General features: G+C 41.6%; 1 protein-coding gene across 1 annotated transcript in view; it reads left to right on the top strand.

The window, feature by feature from the left end:
* The window catches only part of ZNF236 (zinc finger protein 236), a 79,093-nt gene that overhangs the window by 3,801 nt on the left and 53,271 nt on the right, over positions 1-22,021 (top strand). Inside the window, exons 2-9 of the mRNA XM_054986044.1 lie at positions 2,298-2,440; positions 3,074-3,238; positions 6,646-6,824; positions 8,553-8,677; positions 12,457-12,629; positions 13,893-14,039; positions 14,628-14,699; positions 21,045-21,209. Of these exons, the coding sequence (XP_054842019.1) occupies positions 2,298-2,440; positions 3,074-3,238; positions 6,646-6,824; positions 8,553-8,677; positions 12,457-12,629; positions 13,893-14,039; positions 14,628-14,699; positions 21,045-21,209 (1,169 nt within the window). The remainder of the gene's footprint in view (positions 1-2,297; positions 2,441-3,073; positions 3,239-6,645; positions 6,825-8,552; positions 8,678-12,456; positions 12,630-13,892; positions 14,040-14,627; positions 14,700-21,044; positions 21,210-22,021) is intronic.

The raw sequence follows: 22,021 nt of genomic DNA, 5'->3' as shown, positions 1-22,021 counted from the left end.
AGGAATAATTACTATCTAATCAGAAGCTACCGACCATTGCTCCATCCACAGCAGCCAGACTTCACCACTTGCTTCAGCCACAATGCTACAGCACAGTTACTTACATGGCACTCATGGTCCCATGATGAGTCATTTTTTCCATTTTCTTGCCCAATCCAGAGCTAGTGCTGTTTCTAAAACATTAAAGCAGTTAAAGTTGGAGCTTATAATTCTTCACCATGTCAGAACGATTTCAGAACAATCCCGTTGAAATTACTAGGACTTCAAGCTGGGCCATTGGGTAATCATGATGGGGGTAGGTAGGGTTGCCAGGTCCCCCGACATCCCTGGTGGGAGGTCGGAGACCTGGCACCTACCTTTTAGCCTTTTCCTTGTGCATGCGCTCTCGGCCTGCGCAATGACGTCAACAGTCGGACCTGAGTAGCTTGACAGGTCCACGCATGGTGAGAAATCAGAGGGCGTTTATGAAGCTGGAAGTATTCATGATCTTGATCACCTTGATGTGGAAAGCACGGATGCTTAGACATGTGAAGAGCACTTCCCACTGTGATGGCATTATGTGGGTCACATGCCACCCTGGGAGTACTCCCCCGCTTCACAGGGGCTGAATCAGGCCCGATTCTGGCCCAAATCAGCCCAAATTTGGCTGTTGTGGCACGCGGGAGCGCTTTGCGCTCTACAGCAGCACAACTTGGGCCCAGATTGGCCTGAATCTGGCTGCTGCAGAGTGTGGGAGCACTCCTACACTCAGCAGCGGTTGGATTTGGATGGAATTGGGCCCAAATCGAGTTGAATCAGGCCTGATATGGGCTAAATCTATTTGGGCCAAATCAGGTTGCCCAGGAGTGCACCATGCCGCCCGGGAGCATGCCCTGGGAGACACTTCCTCCCCATCGGCCAGGTACGTGGGGGGTGGTGGAGGGGGGCAAGGGATCCCCCGCTTACAGCGGGGGACTGGCAACTGTAAGGGTAGGGGATGAAATCTCACCCTGCACATGTCTTCCTTTCCAGGACTATGTTTAAGCAGCCTTATTTCTCTTTCCCCATTTTTTATTTCAACTGGCACTTAGATGCATTCAGTATTCCAGAACAACTGGTTTTCATCATAATGTCTTTTTGTAGTTATCTTTTGGTTAATTTACAAAGTCATATTTTTGCCATACCTGGGGATTCACTCAATGAGGATGAAACTCACACCTTAACTGGCTTTGATTATCTACAAATGTGTGAGCTAATTTACCATTAAATATAGTGGTATATGCACAGAATATCACCTCAAATAATTACTATTTTTAATATTGTAAAACAAAGGGGGAAAACTGTCTTCTATTAAAAAGAGTTCAGTAGCACCTTTAAGACTAACCAATTTTATTGTAGCATAAGCTTTCAAGAATCACAGTTCTCTTCGTCAGATGCATGGATGGCCAAAAGAAACTGGTCAGATATAGAGGAGGAGAGGGGAGGGCGGGTTAGATGCAAACAGCTCCTTCTGATATGGAGATCAGTTTGCTTCTGTAAAGGTTCAGAGGAGTTAGAAGTGTTAGTCTGTAGTAGCAAAATCAAAAAGAGTCCAGTAGCACCTCCAAGACCAACCAATTCCACTGCAGCACAAGCCTTCGAGAATCACACTCTCCCTGCCAGATGCATCTGACAAAGAGAACTGCGATCCTCGAAAGCCCACGCTTTCGTGCTGCAGTGGAATTGGTTGGTCTTGGAGGTGCTACTGGACTCTTTTTGATTTTGCTACTACAGACTAACACTTCCAACTCCTCTGAACCTTTACAGAAGCAAACTGATCTCCATATCAGAAGGAGCTGTTTGCATCTCCATATCAGAAGGAGCTGTTTGCATCTAACCCGCCCTCCCCTCTCCTCCTCTATATCTGACCAGTTTCTTTTGTCCCTCCATGCATCTGACGAAGAGAACTGTGATTCTCGAAAGCTTATGCTACAATAAAATTGGTTAGTCTTAAAGGTGCTATTGGACTCTTTTTGATTTTGCCACTACAGACTAACACAGCTAACTCCTCTGGATCTATGTCTTCTATTAATGCATGCTTTTGATAGCTGCTTTGTTGATGTAAGAATTTTACATTTAGATTATGCTTTTTACAAAACAAATACTGAAAAATACTAGAATATTTCAAGTGAGTATTGTTAATTCTGAACATATTTTACGTTGGGTGTAATAAAATTAATACTAATTCCTTTTCTGAATTTTAGAATTTAATAATCAAAATACTTGTACAGAATAAGAAGGATAGTTCTGTTGAAACAAATGCCATGTTTGTTTTCTAGATGGTGTTCTAACACTGAATACAGAAAACAATAATTACACCCCACAAGTATCAAATTTCCGTAAGTGTGAGATCTGTTTTCTGTCTTTTTCAAAAGACACACCATTCCAGCGCCACATGAGGGATCATGAGCAAAATGACAAGGTGTGTATCTTAAAACGGAGAAGGAAGGTACTTATAAATCTCCTTTAATTTCCTCACAAAATTTAAAATTTTGATGAGCTGTAAATACGCAGAATTTTCCTAATATCGCTTCCTCTCACATATATAGCCCGATTTTATATGTATGCTTTATTGTTCTTTGGATAGCAATAGTTGCACCATGAGTTATAGCTTTCTTGACCGTATTAATGAATAAATATATTGATAAGCACAAGAACAATAACATGGAACCTCAAGCTTTACCATGAATATCACAAAAATCTAGTTCTTCAGTTTGTTAAATATAATGTTAATACTTCAATTTTAAACCAAATGTTAATTTTTAATTCAAAATAGAATCACAAATACTTAAAAGTCTGGAATCAAATTTAAGGGAAGGATACTAATTTTCCAAGAAAACCTATGTTTGTTCTCCTTCCTTAATGCTGAATTGAATAGAATTTAATTGTCATTCCTGAAGGATATGGTCTGGGGAATCCTTTCAGTTATGAAAAAGATAAGAAAGTCACTTGGAAGAGCCAGTCAAGAAATGTTACTGTTTGGCTGTTGAAACTGTCTTACTTAACTTACTTAACTTACTTAACTGCCTTGCCTTCCCATTTTTTTTTCAAATAGCCTCATCGATGTGACCAGTGTCCAATGTCGTTTAATGTTGAATTCAACCTTACATTGCACAAGTGTACCCACAATGGACAAGACCCTACTTGTCCAGTATGCAACAAAAAATTCTCCAGAGTGGCTAGTCTTAAGGCTCATATTATGCTCCATGAAAAGGAAGAGGTAATTATATTATTTTTTGCAACCTATATAAGATTTGTAACAGGAAAGTAATGGTTTGTGTTTCAAACTCCCCAGTTTGTATCATGAAGCTTATTGGAAAGACTACTTGTTTCAAAACCAAGGATGGCAGTGGAGAACACAAATTTAATTGGCTGTTCTAATTCTAATTTTAATAACAAGACAACATGTGCTATTTTACTCTTTAGAGATTCTGTGGTCTGGTAGTAGACAACAAAGTTATATAACGTTAATGAAGGAGTAGTGTAGAAGGAACACAACAGGTTTTCATCAGATCACACAGTGTGTCTAAATTTTCTGCCATAGGCTCAGTAGGAATCGGGTAGTGAGAGTAATAACAACAACAACAACATTCGATTTATATACTGCCCTTCAGGACAAGTTAACACCCACTCAGAGCAGTTTACAAAGTATGTTATTATTCCCACAACAATCACACTGTGAGGTGGGTGGGGCTGAGAGAGTTCCTAGAAGCTATGACTGCCCCAAGGTAACCCAGCTGGCTTCAAGTGGAGGAGTGGGGAATCAAACTCAGTTCTCCAGATTAGAGACCCGCTGCTCTTAGCCGCTCAACACATGTTAGGGGTGTGCAGTTCAGAATTCAGATTAAAATCTTGAATTTTGGCTGATTCGGTAAAATCTGAATATTCCTAATTAAAAAAAACACAGGTATTCAGAATTTTTACTGAATTTTCAGTAAACATTCGATAAAATTTGGCCATTATTTTCTATGGTAAAAACACTCTGGGGGCCATCCGATGGGCTGGGGAAGTCATTTCTCAACCAAATTTCACCAAATTTAAAGGGAACCTACTCCTGACTGTCCTCTAAAGACCACCAAGTTTCATGAAGATTGGACACTGGGGGCCAGTTTTATGGGCCCCCAAAGAAGGTGCCCCCAACCCACTCTCCATTATTCCTTATGGGGAAAATATGTGGGGGCTATCTGGGCTGGGGATGGCATTTTTCAAGCAAACACCACCAAAATTGCAGGGAACCTACTCCTAACTGTCCTCTAAAGAGACCCCCCCCCCAAGTTTTAGGAAGATTGGACCTCAGGGGCGAGTTCTGTGGGCCTCTGAATAAGGTGCCCCTAGCCCTTCCATTGTTTCCTATAGGAAAAAAGTCAAAGCTGACTCTCATTGCAGAAACACACTGGGGCAAGTCTGCTATGGCCAAGGCACACTTCAAAATGCAAGCTGAGCTCATCCCAGAGAAAGCCCAACACAACCAAACTGAAGCATAGGAATGGAATCCCCCCAGAATCAAAGTAAAGCAAGGGGACTAACATCACATCAGAGAATTACATCCATTCCACCCAAACTAAGCTGAAGCAATCAACTGTTGCAACTTAGCCGAGCAGAACTAGTATCATTCATGGCAGCCAGGCACAGGGTTCAGCCAGTGGGGAACCACCACAGAACAAAACCAAGCAGTACCTAGCCACAAGCACAAGGCATTCCCTTGCTTCAGTTTATTTCTGTTGTCCAATCTTTGTGAAACTTGGGGGGGTCTTTACAGGATAGTCATGAGTAGGTCCCTTGCAAAAGTGGTGGAGTTTGCTTGAAAAATGCCCCTTCCAGCCCTCAGGTAGCCCCCAGATATTTTCTCCATAGGGAATAATGGAAAGTGAGTGTGGGCCCCTTCTTTGGGGGCCCATAAAATCGGCTCCTGGGGTCTAATCTTCATGAAAATTGGTGGGTCTTTAGAGAACAGTCAGACATTGGTTCCTGCCAAATTTGGTGAAGTTTAGTTAAAAATTGACTTCCCCAGCCCACCAGCTATCCCCCAGAGTGATTTTACCGTAGAAAACAATGGCCAGATTTTTTAGAAATAGCTGGACTGAATTGGAGAATCAATTCAGAATTCAAGGAATTTCAATTTTTTTCTCATATTCAGTAAAAAAAAAAAAAAGATTTACTGATTTTTTTGGTACATGCCCCTAGTGTACGTTGCTTCCTTATCAACCAAACGTATCTGCCCCTCTTCCCAGTGCCACTTGCTATGTATTATGTGGGGTATAATATTTAAATAGGATATACATATGCATAATATTCTACATGTGTAACCTAACACAGTGCAGTTGATTCCTGGAAAATGGACCACGCTGATTGTGTATAGACACACTGGAATGTTCATGTTTATGCCTCACTCAAATTTTTTATTGATGCATGGGGGGTCAGCGCACTGGGTGGACTGGGAGGTAAGCTGCATTCTTGCTGCCCATCATGTGAAGGGGAGAAAGCAGGCACTATATCATCTGATACAGTATTCTAACCACAAATATAGGCTTTTTCTGCATGGGGTGTTTTTGTCAACTCTGGTCCCGTACAGTTTCAATGGGTCCTCCGAGTTCTGCATGTACTGCCAAAATACCTTGGTTCAATCTCCAAACTGCTTCCCATAATTTTTCACTTTCTGCATGGTGAAAGTTGCATCTACCCTTTCCCTCCTTTCTTCCCTCAACACTCTTGGCTCTCATCATTTAAAAAAAATGTCATTGTGGTTGTTATGTATTTATGCTAACCTCAGCAGTGAAATTGTTGTTTTACTAACACATGCTTGTATGGGAGAGTTGTATATTTTTAGTCCAGGTTTTTTTGTTTTTTAAACCATCATTGCAACTTGCAACATTTAAAAAAAATTAAAATCCTGCTTAATGTTTTAAACCTTTCCTCCAAACAATCCCTCCAAACAATCAACATACAAATTTTTTTAAAAAAATTGGAGCACAAACAGGGTGAGGTAAAGGTTAACTACACACCCCTCTAATGGCCAAGCATTACAATACTGTAACACATGCACAAAGCAACAATAACAACAAAAACCAGTGGCAAAACAGCTGATGTCATCATTTCCCAGAAAGCCTGTGGTAGAAATGGAGCATTTTTATAAATGCAGAAATAAAAACCAGGCACTGCTTCAGTTCAACTCCCTCATGTGCAGAACTATGGAAGCCCAAAGCAACTCTCATCCTCACAGGCCGAATACCCAGATAACCTGCTGTAAGTGAGCATGTGAAAAAGGCCATAGAGTGATCAAATAAGTGGAACCTGTAAGCTTTCTTTGAGACGGCAGGCTACCTTTGTAGAATCTGATTATGAAAGTATAAAGTATTCATTTGATCTTGTCATAAGCTTCAGAAAGGTTTGGTTAAACCTTCAAGCAAGAGTTGGTGTACTTGGTTAGTCATTGTAGTCACAATCTTGTGCTCGCTTACCTGGGAGTAAGTCTTATTGAATTCACTAGGATTTAGTTCTGAGTAGACCTGCTTAGAATTTCTCCACATTTAAAAAAAATCCTTGGACAATTTCTTGTTTGGTAAGAGTGCCATAAAATAACTTTTATTCATTTCTAAAATCAGTAAAGCCCTCTTACTATTTTTACAGAATCTTATTTGCCCAGAGTGTGGAGATGAGTTTACTTTGCAGAGCCAGTTGACACTACACATGGAAGAGCATCGTCAGGAATTGTCTGGAAGCAAAACCCATATCTGTAAAACATGCAAGAAAGAATTTGAAACTTCTTCCCAATTAAAAGAGCACATGAAAACTCATTACAAAATAAGGTGAGGGTGTCTGGATATTTGAATGTGCTTGGAAGCATGTTGGGGATTCCCAACCAGCTGTGGTCAACTCATTATGCTTGTCATACTCAGGCTTACTTTGGCATAATTTTTAACACCCATGACCAAGAAGAGGCAATCCAAGTTTCACGTTGGGGCCTTAATGTAGGAACTGATCACTGTTTAACATAGCAGGATTTGAGTCCAGTGGCACCTTACAGACCAAAAAAAATTTCAGGGTATAGAGTCAGAAGTTCCCTTCTGAAGAAGAGACTCTCGAAAGCTTATATTCTGAAGTTCTTGTTGGTCTCTAAGGTGCCACCAGACTCAAATCCTGCTGTTCTACTGCAAATCAACATGACTACCTACTTGAAACTATCTCTATGTAACACAGTCTTTATCCCTAGGTTGAATTCCTAGGGGGATCTACAACAGGTGCAGCACTAGCATTGTTTTATACATATCTTTCTTAGTTTCAAATCTCAGCTCAAATAAACGTCACTTAAGTTCTCCTTTTAAATTTACCATGTACATTGTTTTTCTGTAAGGAAAAAACCTGGATGCAATTTCCCAATGTAATATGTATTTAGAAAACCATAATCTAAGTTCAGGCATGCAGCAGCAGCACAAGGTAAAATTGCTGGGTACTATTTTAAATGTACAAATACTGTACAATTGATGGGACATGAGCACATACGTTTGTCCCCCGCTATGCTTGTGAATAACACGATAAGAGCCAGTGTGATGTAGTGACTAGAGTGTCAGATTAGGGTCCGGAAGACCCATGTTTCAGTCCCCACTTGGCCATGGAAGCTTGCTGGGTGACCTCGGGCCAGATACACACCCTCAGCCTAACCTACTTCACGGAGTTTTTGTGTGCATAAAAAGTAGGAGAGGAGAACAGTGTAGGCTGTTTTGGGTACTCATTGGGAGAAAGGTGGGGGTATAAATGAAGTAAATAAAAATAAATACATATACTTTCGTACTTTTATCATGCTTCTACACTTTTTTTGTGAATGAAAGGCTCATGGGAATTAGGTATATTCTTTTAGGATATGGTGTATTGAGTATATACGTGTGTACAGATTTAACGCATTGAGTTGATATCTGGGGTGTTTCTGAGGTGGTGTTGCTGGTTGCTGGGGTGTTGCTGCTTGCCATTGCCTGAGATCCAGAAGGATCTGAATAGCAGTACAATTGGATCCCAGTTGAAACTACATGGGCTTAATTCCTCACATGTTAGAAATCCTTCTTCCAACACTCAGTGCATAGCTTATTCCATAGCTCTTGTCTCATGCAACCAAAGATTTTTAGTTCATTCTGTGGGGAGTTTAAATTGTCCCGCCCCCAACCACCACATGCATTTTAACTCTATCTGACTGTAGGGTCAGCAACCCTATCTGTCGATGGAGAGAGAAAAAGAAAAAGGGTGGAGAGTGTAAGAATGCCAGAATGACCGAGGCAGCTTTATTTTGCTGTATATTTGATGTTGATTCAACTAGTAACGTATGTTTGAATAAAATAATAGTTGGTTAGTCTTAAAGGTGCTACTGGACACTTTACTATTTTGCAACTACAGACTAACATGGCTAACTCCTCTGGACATTTCTAATTGGAATGCATGCAAGATCCAAAACTCAGTTTGAAGAGAAAAATCAACTTGCCTTTCAAATGATGTGATTATTGGAGCAAATTCCCTATGAAATTTAACTGCTTAATACACATTAACAGGGTATCAAATACCAGGTCATACAACAGAAATATCGATAGAAGTGGGTTTACGTATTCATGTCCACACTGTGGGAAGACGTTCCAGAAACCAAGTCAATTAACACGGCATGTTCGAATACACACAGGTAAGGTGAATAAATCCATAGCAGATATATACGAACATGTATATTAAGCTGTGAGACTGTGGAACACATTTTCCTGTCCGCTTGATTTTTCCTAATTGACACAACCCTGCTTTATTTTTCTTTTTTGTATAATCTTTTTAAGGTAAATATTTGGGCTCCTCATACGCACAAATCTGCTTTCTCAGAAGAACAGTGTGATACTTCGTGCTTTTCTTTCATAAAAACACAGATATATAAATAGGTTACTGGGCTTTCGATGCTTTAGCAAAAGCTGGTTGTAATCTGGGATATTTAAAATGCAAATGTAAAATACCACTATGGGCAATGAAGCAAGCCCTGAGTCCTCTTCTACCACTCTTAGAACTTTCTGTCTCACTATGAATACATTTTTATCCTACGTTTCTTCAAGGAGCTGAGGATTGCATCCCCCTCCCCCCTTTTGCTCTCTTAACAATCCTGTGAAGTAGGTTAGGTTGAAAGAGAGTGACTGGATCAAAGTCATCTGGCAAAGTAGGATTTGAGCCTGACTGTCACAGGTGCTGTCTAGCAATCAGACTATTACAACACACTAAACTTTTGATGGTATCTAAAGAAGGGAGCTCTGACTCTTGGAACCTTACACCCTGAAAATCTCGTTGGTCTCTTAAGGTGCCACTGGACTCAAATCCTTCTATTCTACTGCAGATCAATACGGCTATCGAAAAATTAACTTTTATTGGGACATTGAACTTGTACGTATAAATAATTCTAAAGATAAGTCCAAAGGATTTAAGTGAAATCTTCTCATATATGCTCTATGTCTTGATTCTGCTTCTATATGTTCTATATACAGTGATGGAGGGAACAAAATTCCAGAAATGTCTGAGGTTCATACTTGTCCTCAGCTGTATAAATAACTTAAATGCCGGACAATCTGAACTGGCCCATAGACATTAATTGGCTTATACCAGTTTCAGATAAAATTAATATCTTGCAGTAGATACCCACTGTTTGCTTCTGAGCAAATACCTTGAGGCTGTCACTTAAAGCTTCTGTTGTCCTTTTATATTTAGTTTAATCCCCTCCCCCCCTTCTCTTGAGTTTTCAGCACCACTGTTTTTTGTTTGTTTCTTGCACAGTGGCACTGCAACAAAATGTGATGTTGTAATTGGAGCACTTTGCAAAAAATATAAATTTTGAGGAGCCAGATAGGTCATTCAAGACAGCCTAAGTGACACATGTTGGAAGGCAAGCTGATAAAATAATCTCTAGGCTGAATTTTTAAAATTGCAAAGTGTTACATCATCTTTTGATTTCTCGTTTGATTTTGGTAATCTGTGATTGTCTTCTGTTGCCTGTATCATTCTTCTAAAAAACTGGTTAGTTGACAGTGACACTTCAATGCCAAATAAATCAGAGTAAGTTTAGTTGTATATATGAAGATGCAACAAATGAACACAAGAGGTCAGCCTTACCTCTACTTTTAAAAGAAAGTATTTCAGTTCTTTTCAAAATAAGTATTTCAGTTCTTTTCAAAATAAATGTTTTTGATTTTCAGGAACTTGTTTACATGGAAGGCACTAGATAAAATTAACGTGTTTCCTTACACTTGCATTGAATTAAAGCAAGAGATTTTCTTGTTAACTTTGTTGTGAATTAAATCATTTTGTTTGAGGCCGGTTTGTTTATATTTAGGAGTTTGTTTATGCTTTAAGTCTTCTGCATGCACTTGGAAAACTAAAGCATCAAGTGATTAAAGTACTTGATAAAAATCTGCTCTGTTGGAAATAAGAGAATTACACATCTTTTTTTTAAAGGACACATGTAAAAATAATTTTTAAATATATGCAGGATACCTGCAACAGTGTATTTTGTTGTGCTTAAATAAGGTTATGAGCCCTTTTATTTATTGGGTTTGATCCATATCCTTGCTCCAAACAAAATTCTTACATAGTCCAAGTAGTAGGTGTGCAAGCCACCTCTGACATAGCTACATGCTGAGCCCGTTTGAGTTTTTTGGAAAACCCTGAGCAGAGAATAGCTGGGCACCCCTCCTCTGCCTACTGCCATTCCCCCTGTTTGTGCCTCCTTAGCCTCACTCACTTCTCAATTGTGTTTCCTTTCTCTCCAGCTTGCTTGCTTGCAAGCCCTCCCGTTGGCCATGTTCCCAGCTGCACACATCACATGTATGCTGTTCTCCCGATAGCACTGGGAAGAATGTATGGCTGGGAGCGCAGGCGGCAAGAGAACAGTGGAAGACCAAAAAACAGGACATTGGGGGGAGGCAGGCACAGATGGGGAGGATTGAAGGAAAGAGTGCTGTTGAGTTATAACCAACTCAGGGTGACCCCAAGAAGTTCCACCCCATGGGATTTTCAAGGCAAGAGATGAACAGTGGTGGTCTGCCGTTGCCTTTGTCTGTATAGCAGCTCCAGTCCTATTTGGTGGTCTCTCATCCAAGTAGTTAATGCTACTTAACTTCTGATAAGACTGGGCTAGTCTGGGCTATTAGGGCCACTGGTGGGGGGAGATGTTAACCCACCTCAAATAGTAGAAGCAGCAGCTATAGCTCTAAGAAATGAATACTCTCAGTGATCCTTGTAGGCAACCACAACAGTACTGCCAGCCTTCAAGCCTTGCTTTTTGTCAATAAAAAGTGGAGAGAGGGGCAGGACCCTTCCCAGGGATGTTTTGGCTTCATCAAAGCCAGGCCTGGCAGAACCATGTATGGTAGCAAGTCACCCCAACTTGTATAAGTCACCCAGGACTGGCTGCTTGCCAGTGTGGTATAGTGGTTAGAATTTCAGACTAGGATCCAGGGGAACCAGCTTGGAATCACCACTCTGCCATGGAAGCTCACTTGGGGACCTTGGGCCAGTTACACATTCTTAGCCTAACTTACCTCTCAGGGTTGTTGTGAGGATATAATGTAGGAAAGGGGAATGCTTTGGGTGCCCATTGTGGAGAAAGATGGGAATATAAATGAAGTAAATTAAGATGGGAAACAGATAAAAGGCAGGCTGGTTGATGGGTGGAAAAGAAAGAAGGAAGCTGGGAAAGGGGAGTGTGGGGGTACCAGGAGGAGGGAAGGAAGAAATAGTGTGGGGAAGGGAATACAGGGGAAAATTAGGTGCCCCCCAGCAAGCCCTTGTGAGTTCTCCACCATGCAACTGGGCCCAGCCCATTGACTGGCACCATCAGTCATAGTTTCCCCTTTTCCTCTCCAAGGCGGTGGGGGGGAGGGAGAAGGGAAGAAAGCAGAAGACAGGAAGGCAGATCATAGAATCATAGGTTTGGAAGGGACCTTTAGTCCAACCCCCTGCACAATGCAGGAAATACACAATTACTTCCCCTCCCCACTCCCACACCCAGTGATCCTTACTCCATGCCCAGAAGATGGTAAGACACAGTCAGGATCCCTAGCCAAACTGCCCTGGGGAGTTTTCCAGGAAGAGAAAGGGGAAGTAGTGGGGGAAGGGAAAGCAAGACGGTTCTTCACTTGTTATTAATAGTTTTTACTCTCATTCACAGACAATTTTATACATTGCATAAGGAACATGAAGAATTTATATTCAGGGATATTCATTTATCTATGTAGGTTTCAAACTAAAAGGGGATCTTTGCAAGAGTCTTTGTATGTAGGATTACTGGCCAAAAATGTTGAACATGTCATTTTATTTTACAGTACGGCATACATCACGGTGTTTTATATTAAATATACTTTCATGTTGGTAGTTACTAATGAGAACAGATGCCTTTGGGTTTTATACATATATCTACATAATGTGTAATTTTTTTAGGTGAAAGACCATTTAAATGTAGCGAATGTGGAAAAGCGTTTAATCAGAAGGGGGCATTACAAACTCATATGATTAAACACACCGGTGAAAAGCCCCATGCCTGTGCCTTTTGTCCTGCAGCCTTTTCTCAGAAAGGCAATCTTCAGTCACATATTCAGAGAGTTCATTCAGAGGTAAACAGCACAATTGATTACAGTTATTGGCAACCTACTTTATATCAAGTTCTTAATACCTCTATCAATATTCATTGTTTCCACAACTTTTTAGCCATTCATTATGCAGTATGATCCTAGATGGAATAAAATGATAGTTCTTATTAGATTTAGATGATTATATAGCTGTTCTTGGGGGAATTATGTTAAACAGATGATTGCCTTTAAAAATTTGAGGGTTTTTGCTTCTTGCATTCTTTTTACCACTGGTTTGTTCTTCATTATATATTATATATAATGTTCTTCATTATATATTATACCTTCTTCCGTCCTTCTACCTCTATTTCTTGCCAAATTCCATACTGCCATTTCTCTGTTCTTTTCTTCCAAATGTGGCCAGGGAGGGATGAATGAGATGTTCTGTCGGATTCCTAGGAAGCCTATCAGGGCATGTTCTTCCTCTGTGTCTAGCCATGGTCGGGAGGATTGGGAGAAGATAAGGAGAAGATCGTACTGATCATGGGATGGGGTTCAGCACAAAGAGGGAATGCATGGGAAAGGAGATGGATCACGAAATGCAAATGGGAGGAAGCCCTCCCTCTTGCATACAATCCATGAAATTTAAGTTGTAATTATATTACTTAGAGTATAATATTGAGAACACAACTAGCATGAAAATGATTTTTCTCGCTTCTTCTGTAACATATGAAAGTAGTTTTTTTCAGTACTTCCCTGATGAATAGCCAGTTAGCTCAAAAAGCTATAATAAATACTGTAATGAACTATAATAGAATGCTATTTCCTGTATGCACTTGAATAATCCCTTGCTGTATTTGGATTTGTGGTGCCAATCTCTATGTATAAAACAGCAACAATTCTCTATAGTTTCCATCCACTTGATTCAACTTCTGATCAACTTTTTACTTGTGCTTTCTGAATTTTTTCCATAATAAAAACAGATTTTACACATATACTAAATTTGCTAAACTTGAGTCAAAAGAAGTAAAATACCGCCAAACAAAAAACATCCCCTGATCTTTCAACTTATAAGATTTTTAAAAGTTCTGTGAGTAGAAAAGGATGCTTGGTGGGTGCATAACAATGATTGTGTCTTACAGCATGGTCAGGGAATGGCTGTTTGTCTAACACAACTTAGGCTGCTTTTTCTGATGGGGTATAAAACTGAAAGTGTTTCTGAAGAGTAATGAGTTGTAATTTTTCTATACTTTATAGGAAAAAATCGTAATTGCAAGTTTTGACTTTTTCCTTCATTTATTTCTCAAGGTGAAGAATGGTCCTACATATAACTGTACAGAGTGTAGTTGTGTCTTCAAAAGTTTAGGCAGCTTACATACTCATATCAGCAAGATGCATATGAGTAGTACGCAAAACACAGCAAGCTCTACGACAGAGACATCTCACATTACAACGGTAATGCATCTTTATGTCTGATAGTAAAGGGTTTTTAAAAAAAATATTTGGGGCCAATTGGAGAGGGCAGGATGGCCATTGACTTGGGCCTAAAATGTAGACACTTGTTCTTTTTTTGTACGTGTGTGAAAGAGAGACAGACAGAAACAACCTATATGTAATATCTATTTCTGTTTTCTATAGACATGGGCAAATTCCATAAGGAATTCTTTTTAGGTCCCGCCGAAGTGAATGGTTGTGTACAAGAGTATTCTTAGGAAAAAACCATTTATTTTAGAGATGCAAGCCAGCAGAAAATCACATTGGGATATGCTCTTGGCCTTCAGCTTTCTTTTTGTCAACTGATAAGTGATACAACATAAAATAATTGATTTTGCTTAAGCTTCCTGCCCCTTCAGCAATTAAATCTTGTCTACAACTGAGTCATGTATAGTATCTCTACTCTGAAAGTGTTTTTTAAATCTCACTTTGTGAAGCTTGCTGGTTTACCCTAATGAATCCTAATAGAAGAGAGTGCCATATTTTTGTGCTTCTGTATGTTCATTTTGAAGAGGCACTTACCTTACCATCCATTCTTATTTTCCATAGGAGTCTGTGGCTCAGCCTCTGACATTAACAACAGTTAACTTGTTGCAGCCTGTTGATAATAAATGGAAAAATGTGAGTATGCTGCTTCTTAGCTTAACTGTTACTCATTGTTCATAAGTTCATAGGTATCTGTAGAACTTCACACACATTTATACGAGATAAGGAGATGTAGTTAGAGTTGCCAGGTGGTGCCTGGCAACCAGTGGGAGGGTTGTGGGGGTAACATCCCAGGAAAAAAATTAAAAAGAAAAATAAGGCCGTGTCTGTTTAAAGGAAGTTCCTGTCATAGAGATCTGGCAATTCCTAGAGCTGCCCATAAGTAGGGTAAGAACTTGCTGTTTTCATGGAGTGTTTCCTAGAGTCACCTTTGTTTTTCTGTGTAGCTCTTGGAATTGCAAGAACTCTATGGTAAGAACCTCCAATAAGTAGATGAGGCCTTATATTTCTTTTTTTAATTTTTCTCCTACCCTCACTTATAGCAGCAGTGGGTATTGAGACCTGGGGGAGGGATGCCCCTTCCCCACTGGGAGCTTGACAGCCCTGGATGTACTACTTCAGAAAGCCTGCACTTTTCCAGTTGCCATCATCCAAAAAGGATGAGTTTCTGGGAATGCTAGAGAGTGCTGTAAGGAGAAAAGAATGCCGTTGTTCAGCACCTCCATTATGTGGAATACGATTGAGTGTTGTATGTACAATAATGAAGAGATGAGCCATTTGACTAGCTCTGATAATGCTGATCACTTATTTGGAAAGGCTCTTAATTCAAACATTCCATCCCTCTTTCCCAACAGGTAGTCAGTGCTTTCAGAGCCAGGTGAATAGGGTGCTGATCCTTAGGTAAAGGAACAGATATTGTAGAAGAGCATCTCTGAGTGGGGGCCAGAATGCTGGATATAAATGTAAGACAGCCTAGTTTTTATTGCTAGCTTTTTAATAAACAGGAAGAGTGATATTCAAAACAGACATGTCTTTCTTCTGCCTATGGGCATAAAAAGCCATAAAATAAAACAGAAATTTGCGGGGGGGGGGGTTGAAATAAATGCAATACTTACTTATCAGATGTGAACTTACTTTACTGCTTTAACAGCATACAATGCATAATTTATAATTTAGCATATAAAACTGTACCATTTGGCATATGGAATTAAAAAATATACCTCCTTAGTTTTTGCAAGCAAAATTGTGAATATATGGAATGCTAACTTAAAATATATATTTTAGCTTTTTGCCTCCTAAGAAGTAGGAAAAAATACAATTGGAAGTAAAAAACACAAATTACACAGGAGTAGAGGTGGGCACGATCCCCCCCAAAATACCGATCAAGCTGATCGTGGATCCTCGCCGGCGACGACCCCAGATCACCGATCCACACCAATCAAGTCCCGTTTCCGATCTAGGATCGGGGAGGCCAAAGTGGAGGGGCGCCCCCCCCCCACACACACACTTAGAGCAGAGTGGGGGGAAAGTTTTTAACCCGGCGACGAGCCGCCTCTTCTCAGGGAGGGGACGTTTTCACACACACACACACACTTAGAGCAGAGGGGGAAAAAGTTTTTAACCCGGTGACGAGCCGCCTCCCCTCAGGGAGGGGATGTTTTCACACACACATGCACACACTTAGAGCAGAGGGGGTGAAAAGTTTTTAACCCATCCCTGCCTCTCCAAATAGAGAGAGAGAGACACCCCATCAACATGTTTCAGCCAGCTTTTTAAAAAAAGCAGGGACAGAATCCTCCATTCTTCCCCACCCGATTTTAAAAGCAAGCAGCCAGTCTTCCAAAAGCGTATTTTAAACAGGAAGAAAGTAAAACCAGGATCCTCGAGGATCCTATGGTTTTTTAAATAGGAAAAACACAAATGAAACGTCAAATTACATATCACAGCCAGGTCCACAGACTGAAATATAAAAAACACAGATCCAAAAATATTTGGCGCTGCCACGGTGAAAAAACATGAATCTGAGACACGGATCCTCATGAATTCATATGATTTTTACATTGAAACAAAACAAAAAGGCTGTCATATTTTAGATCTTTTGGTCCTGTTTGTGACATTGGACATGATCTGGGACAGTATACTGGATTTTGGGTGGCCCCATGTAAAAATCAAGAGGATCCATGAGGATCCGTGCTTTTGAACCATGTTTTTGCGCCATGGCGCTGCCACAAAGCGGTGGATGAATGATTTTTTTGGTCCCATTTGTGGCAATGGACATGATCTGGTATTGTATGGTTGATTTTGGGTGGCCCTACATAAAAATCACGAGGATCTATGAGGATCCATGCTTTTAGACCATGTTTTTGCACCGTGGGAGTGCCACGAAACGGTGGATAACTGATTTTTTGCCCCTTTTGTGGCAATGGACATGATCTGGGATTGTACGGTGGATTTTGGGTGGTCCCATGTAAAAACCTAGAGGATCCATGCGGATCTGTGCTTTTGAACCGTATTTTCACGCCGTGGCGGTTCCACGAAGTAGTGGATGGCTGAATTTTTTGGTCCCATTTGTGGCAACAGACATGGTCTGTGATTGTGTGGTGGATTTTAGGTGGCCCCACTTAAAAATTAAGAGGATCCATGCAGATCCGTGCTTTTTTAGCATGTTTTTGTGCCGTGGCAGCGCCACGGATTAGTGGATGCATAATTGTTTTGTTGCTGTCTGTAGACTAGGACATGATCTATAATATGACAGCCTTTTTGTTTTGTTTCAATATAAAAATCATATGAATTCATGAGGATCCGTTTAAAATCATCTGGATCCAGCTTTTACCCACTCCCTTTTAAACACACAAAAATACAGTGTTTTAAAAGCAGGTTAAAAACAGAGAGTGGCAGACAGAAAAACATTCATTCCTCCTACAAAGCCCCATTTTTTTAAAAAGCAAAAAACGTTTGGAGTGCCCATGGCTACAGAACACTCCCTTCCCCCTCCCTCCCCTGGCTGTCTTCTCTCAACTGGTGTGAGTGCGTTGCTGCTCTGTGGAAGGAAGCCCTGCTGATCAAGGAAAGCTGGGCTTCCATTCGCGTTTCCAGGGTGACAGAAGGAGGGGAAACACAGCTCAGGCATTCCCCTGCCTCCGTTGCCAGGGGAATTGATTCCTGGCGCCAGAGTGTCTGGATCACGATCAGATACCGATCGATCCGATCAAGCCCCGAACAAGCGCCCCTCCCGACCGCTGGATCGGTTGCCGTGGGCGGCACCAATCAGCTGGGTCCTGATGGCGCGAACACCATTATTGGGGGTATTTTCCTATCGTAATGCCGATTGTGCCCATCTCTACACAGGAGTCCAGTAGCATCTTAAGAAGTAACAAAGCTTTTATCAGTCAAAGCTCATTTCCTCAGATGTGTACGTCCTGGTTAAATGCAAGCAGAAATTTGGAGTTGGAGTGAATGCTACAAAGAGCGGGTGGTATTAAATATATCAAAAGAAATAAATTTAACCAGATTAGTTGGAAGACAATTACTGATGTTGGTTGGGAATGTCTCACACTTCCTCTGGATGAACTGATTGATATCTCTTCAAATTTTGTCATGTTGTACATGTCAAGTCATTCCAAAAGAGAGAATATTTCATATGCATTTTTTTCAGTGCTTCCCTAATTTTCTAAGTTTTTTAATTGGGAAAAAAACCAGAAAGAAATGGGGCAACTCCCCCCCTCTTTTTTCCTTCAAAAATTCTGGTTCCTTATTCTTCTTCTTGTCTTTGCATTGCCAATACAGTCCTTGTAATTCAGAAATGTGCTTTGTTCTTGGCCTAAATGAATTTCCAAGCACTATGTTCTGACCAGAAGAAGAAAAACTGTGCTCTGGCTCCATTTCTGGATATAGAAATTGAAATCTACTCCAAGTCATCTACCGGATCAGTGAGATTAATGTAGTGCTTTGTAACTATTTCATGTGAGCATCTTCTTGGGTTGCAATAATCACTAGAAAGCCATCTGGTGAAAATGCATGGACCAAAGTAAATGCCTTAGATCAACACAAAATACATCTGCAATGGCATACATTCAAAGATCTATTTAAAAAAAATAAAAAATCTTGTCCCATCAAAAAAAAATCTGGTTCCCCCCTCTCCTCTTTACACTTTCACATCTCTGACAGTGCAGTCTTGAGGCCTGACATGCGCCGGTGCCCGCATACCTGTGGCACCACTCGTCTGCTTTCTAACAACCTTCATGGGAAAGCTACAGCAGTGGCTGAGTCCGGAAAAACACAGCAAGACTGCGTCAGGAAGTGCATGCCCCACTGTTCCCCTGACAACCCTGCTAGCATCCCCAAATGACCATGCCACCCCTATGACAGGCGTGTGAGTGGCAAGCAAAAATGCAGCCAATGCATGGGCTGTGATTGCCGCTGGCTGTTGACAGCCTCACTCCCCATCCCCAACCAGAGAGCAGGCAGCCTGGGACCACATGCCCTTACGGTCACGGCACCCACATCAAGTCGCCCGATGGGGGAAGCTGTCCAGAGGGGTGTCCCAGTATCGCGGGGTAGCCTCCATTACTGATCAATCAGGTCACAAGCCCTGGCTCCCTAGGCACTGCTGAGGGTTACTGAATCTTCTCTGCAGAGGTGGGGGCCATTTCCCTGGCCACATCACCAATGGTCTTGCAATACCCTCTTGTGCTGGCATTGCATATCCCGTTGGACAGGGTTGGCCTCCTCACCAGGCTGTGCACATGTGGGTGTGAAGGCTGGCCCATTCCCCATCCCTGACCCTCCTGTTGTTGCAAAGGATCTCTCTATGAAGATGAGGGGAGTGTTCTGCAAAATCTGCTCTTGGGCATGCCTTGCTGAGGAGATGCTCACGGGAATCTTACTCTCATGATTGCTGCGGCCACTCTGTGTTCTCTCGGAGCTGCTAGCTAGCTTCCTCATGCTGGGGTGAAAGGGCTGCTCACCATGACTGAACTGACTCTCCGGAGATAGAGGATGGGAGTGGGAGGCTCATCTAGCTCGAACAGCCCGTGGGCTACCTGGGCCAGTCCAATTGGGACTGTTAAACCAGCGCGAATACTGCAAGACAGCTGGCATGTGCTCACATACATGCTCCAATCTACCTGGACCGGTCGATCTAGGGGGCTCACAGCCCACCCTCCACTGCTTCTTTTTCTTTGGTAATCTCTGGGTTAACGATCCTAGTTGGAACAGGGGAATGGCAGGCAGCCACCTGTCCAGACTCCCATTTGCATTGGTGAAGAGAAGAACCTCACGGTGGCCATCTCCCTCCGAAGGTCCCCCAGGGATTGGGGGTTCTGCCCCCAGTGCACATATACATGCAGCATGGGGACCTGCCACCCCCCAGTACATCCCCGTGCCCCAGACACAACAGCCATCTGCTTGGTGTCTCAGGCCCCTGCAGCACAGAGGGGGGTTGATGCCTCCCCTATGGGCTTGACTGCATGTCCCACCCTGTTTGCCACGCCAATGTGTAAAGAGGACTATGCAGAATTGAGGCAGCGTGCAGCGGCAGCTCTCACGGAATCAACATTCCCCCGCTCCATTCAGGGACCAAGGCACTCAATAGACCAGAGGCGTCTGATAGTAACTCAGGGCTATCGCTTACCTGGCAGCCCAGTGCTGGGATCATTCCTTGGGATGTGCTGTGGGGCTGCCCCAGGTGAGAGTGACGGGGGGGGAGCTAATGTCAGCTGTAGTTGAGGAAACATGTAGGGAGGGAGTAGTTGTTTGACACAGACTTTACTGAACTGCCAAAAGTGAAGAGGATGTCTGGTTGCATGTTGCCAACTTCCCTCGCCTGGGATGGGAGCTGTGCCTATTTGTGCAGCAGTTGGAGCCATAAGAGCCATTCCTCATGCTGCCTTCTCAGGAGTGGGACTGAGTCGCTTGCTCCTTTCCTAACATTTCCAGCATGCAGGTTATCGTTTTCACTGCTGAGATTTTCATTGACCATTATACCTCCAAGTTATACCCCATTATACCCACTCAATTTCAGCAAGTTCGTTTGCATATACTTAAAGGTGTGTGTGTGGAGAGGGGGGGTTGTTACAATATGCATCACTATTCTTGTACCTATACTGACTATCATTTTCCACCTTGTTACCCACCTACCCAGTTTAGAGAGATCTGTTTTGTAGTTCGTTTTTTAAATTTTTATTATTAATAATGCTCACTTTATGAACGGAAGAATTTCTCACTTTGTATAGTTAGTTCATACTGGTTTATAGATAAGCTTAGAAAGAACCTTTTGGTTTAAGAATTCAAGATGAGAACCTCAGTAGAACAAATAGTTCCTTTATTGACAGTTTTGAAATGTATCCTACTCTCACCGCTGTTAGCATATGGATAATGCTTTTTTAAAAATAACTTGTTGCACATTGTTTTAAAAAGGTGAATTCCATTTTTTTTTTTACTTCTTCACAGATAATTTTAGTAGATTTCTTTTTTCCACAGACAGAAACTCCAGTAACTTCTGTTTCAGGACATCAGGGTCAACAGTCTGTAACGGATGTTATTCAGCAACTCCTTGAACTGTCTGAGCCAGTGGAAAATAATCAGACCCAGCAATCTGGTCAACAACTTAGTATGGCTGTGGGAATCAATAGAGACATTTTGCAGGTAGGGAAATCCATACCTTAATTTTGGGCTATCCATCTCCCTCTCTAGTGTGTTGAAAAACCTGTGTGCTAGAGATGAAGTGGTTGCTAAAGAACGTGAATATATCAACCCAACACTTCCCACTGCCAGGCTCTCCTGGCCGCTAAGTTTCACAGCATTAGCTAGTCAAGAACTAAGAGAGGGAAATGTGGTAATTATGTTTATTTATTTGTTTGGAAATAAACAGGGAAGTTGCCCAAACAGTTTGCCAAAAAATACATAATAAAAATATAAAACATCATAAAATGTATTGAAAGTGTTTAGAGCATAAACAAACAAAAAATATGGACTAGCTTAAAATGAGACTTAAACAATTCTCAGGCTAAAAACAGACTATGACGTGATGTATTTATTTATATGATGCTGAGAGTTAGAGGATGGCCTAGGATCATTCCCTCCTCCCTTAACCTTTACATGCTCCTCCATTTGCCTTGCCTGTGGAGAAGATAAACATGCTTTTTTATAGTTGAACAGTCTTGTGTGACTTGCAACTACGGGTGTGCACCCCAGAAAGATTTGGTTTTCCCACTTTGGAAATTCCAAAGCAGGAAAAAGAGTCAGAAATAAGCGATTTCCAAAGTGGCAAGCCGCTTCAGAAATTGCTTAACTCCCTCTCTGCTTATTTTACCTAATGGGAGGGGGAGGAGAGGGTTCCCTCCTCCCCCTCCCATCAGGTGAAATAAGCAGGCGGTGCTTCCAGCGCTTCAGCTGGGATACAGGAACTCCCCCACCTCCCAGCTAAAGTTTAAAGCTCCCTTTTGGGGCTTCCCTGG

The sequence above is a fragment of the Eublepharis macularius genome, chromosome 7 (assembly GCF_028583425.1).
Source record: "Eublepharis macularius isolate TG4126 chromosome 7, MPM_Emac_v1.0, whole genome shotgun sequence".
Lineage (NCBI taxonomy): Eukaryota > Metazoa > Chordata > Lepidosauria > Squamata > Eublepharidae > Eublepharis > Eublepharis macularius.
The sequence above is the reverse complement of the archived record's forward strand: the minus strand, read 5'-3'. Positions and strand labels throughout refer to the sequence as shown.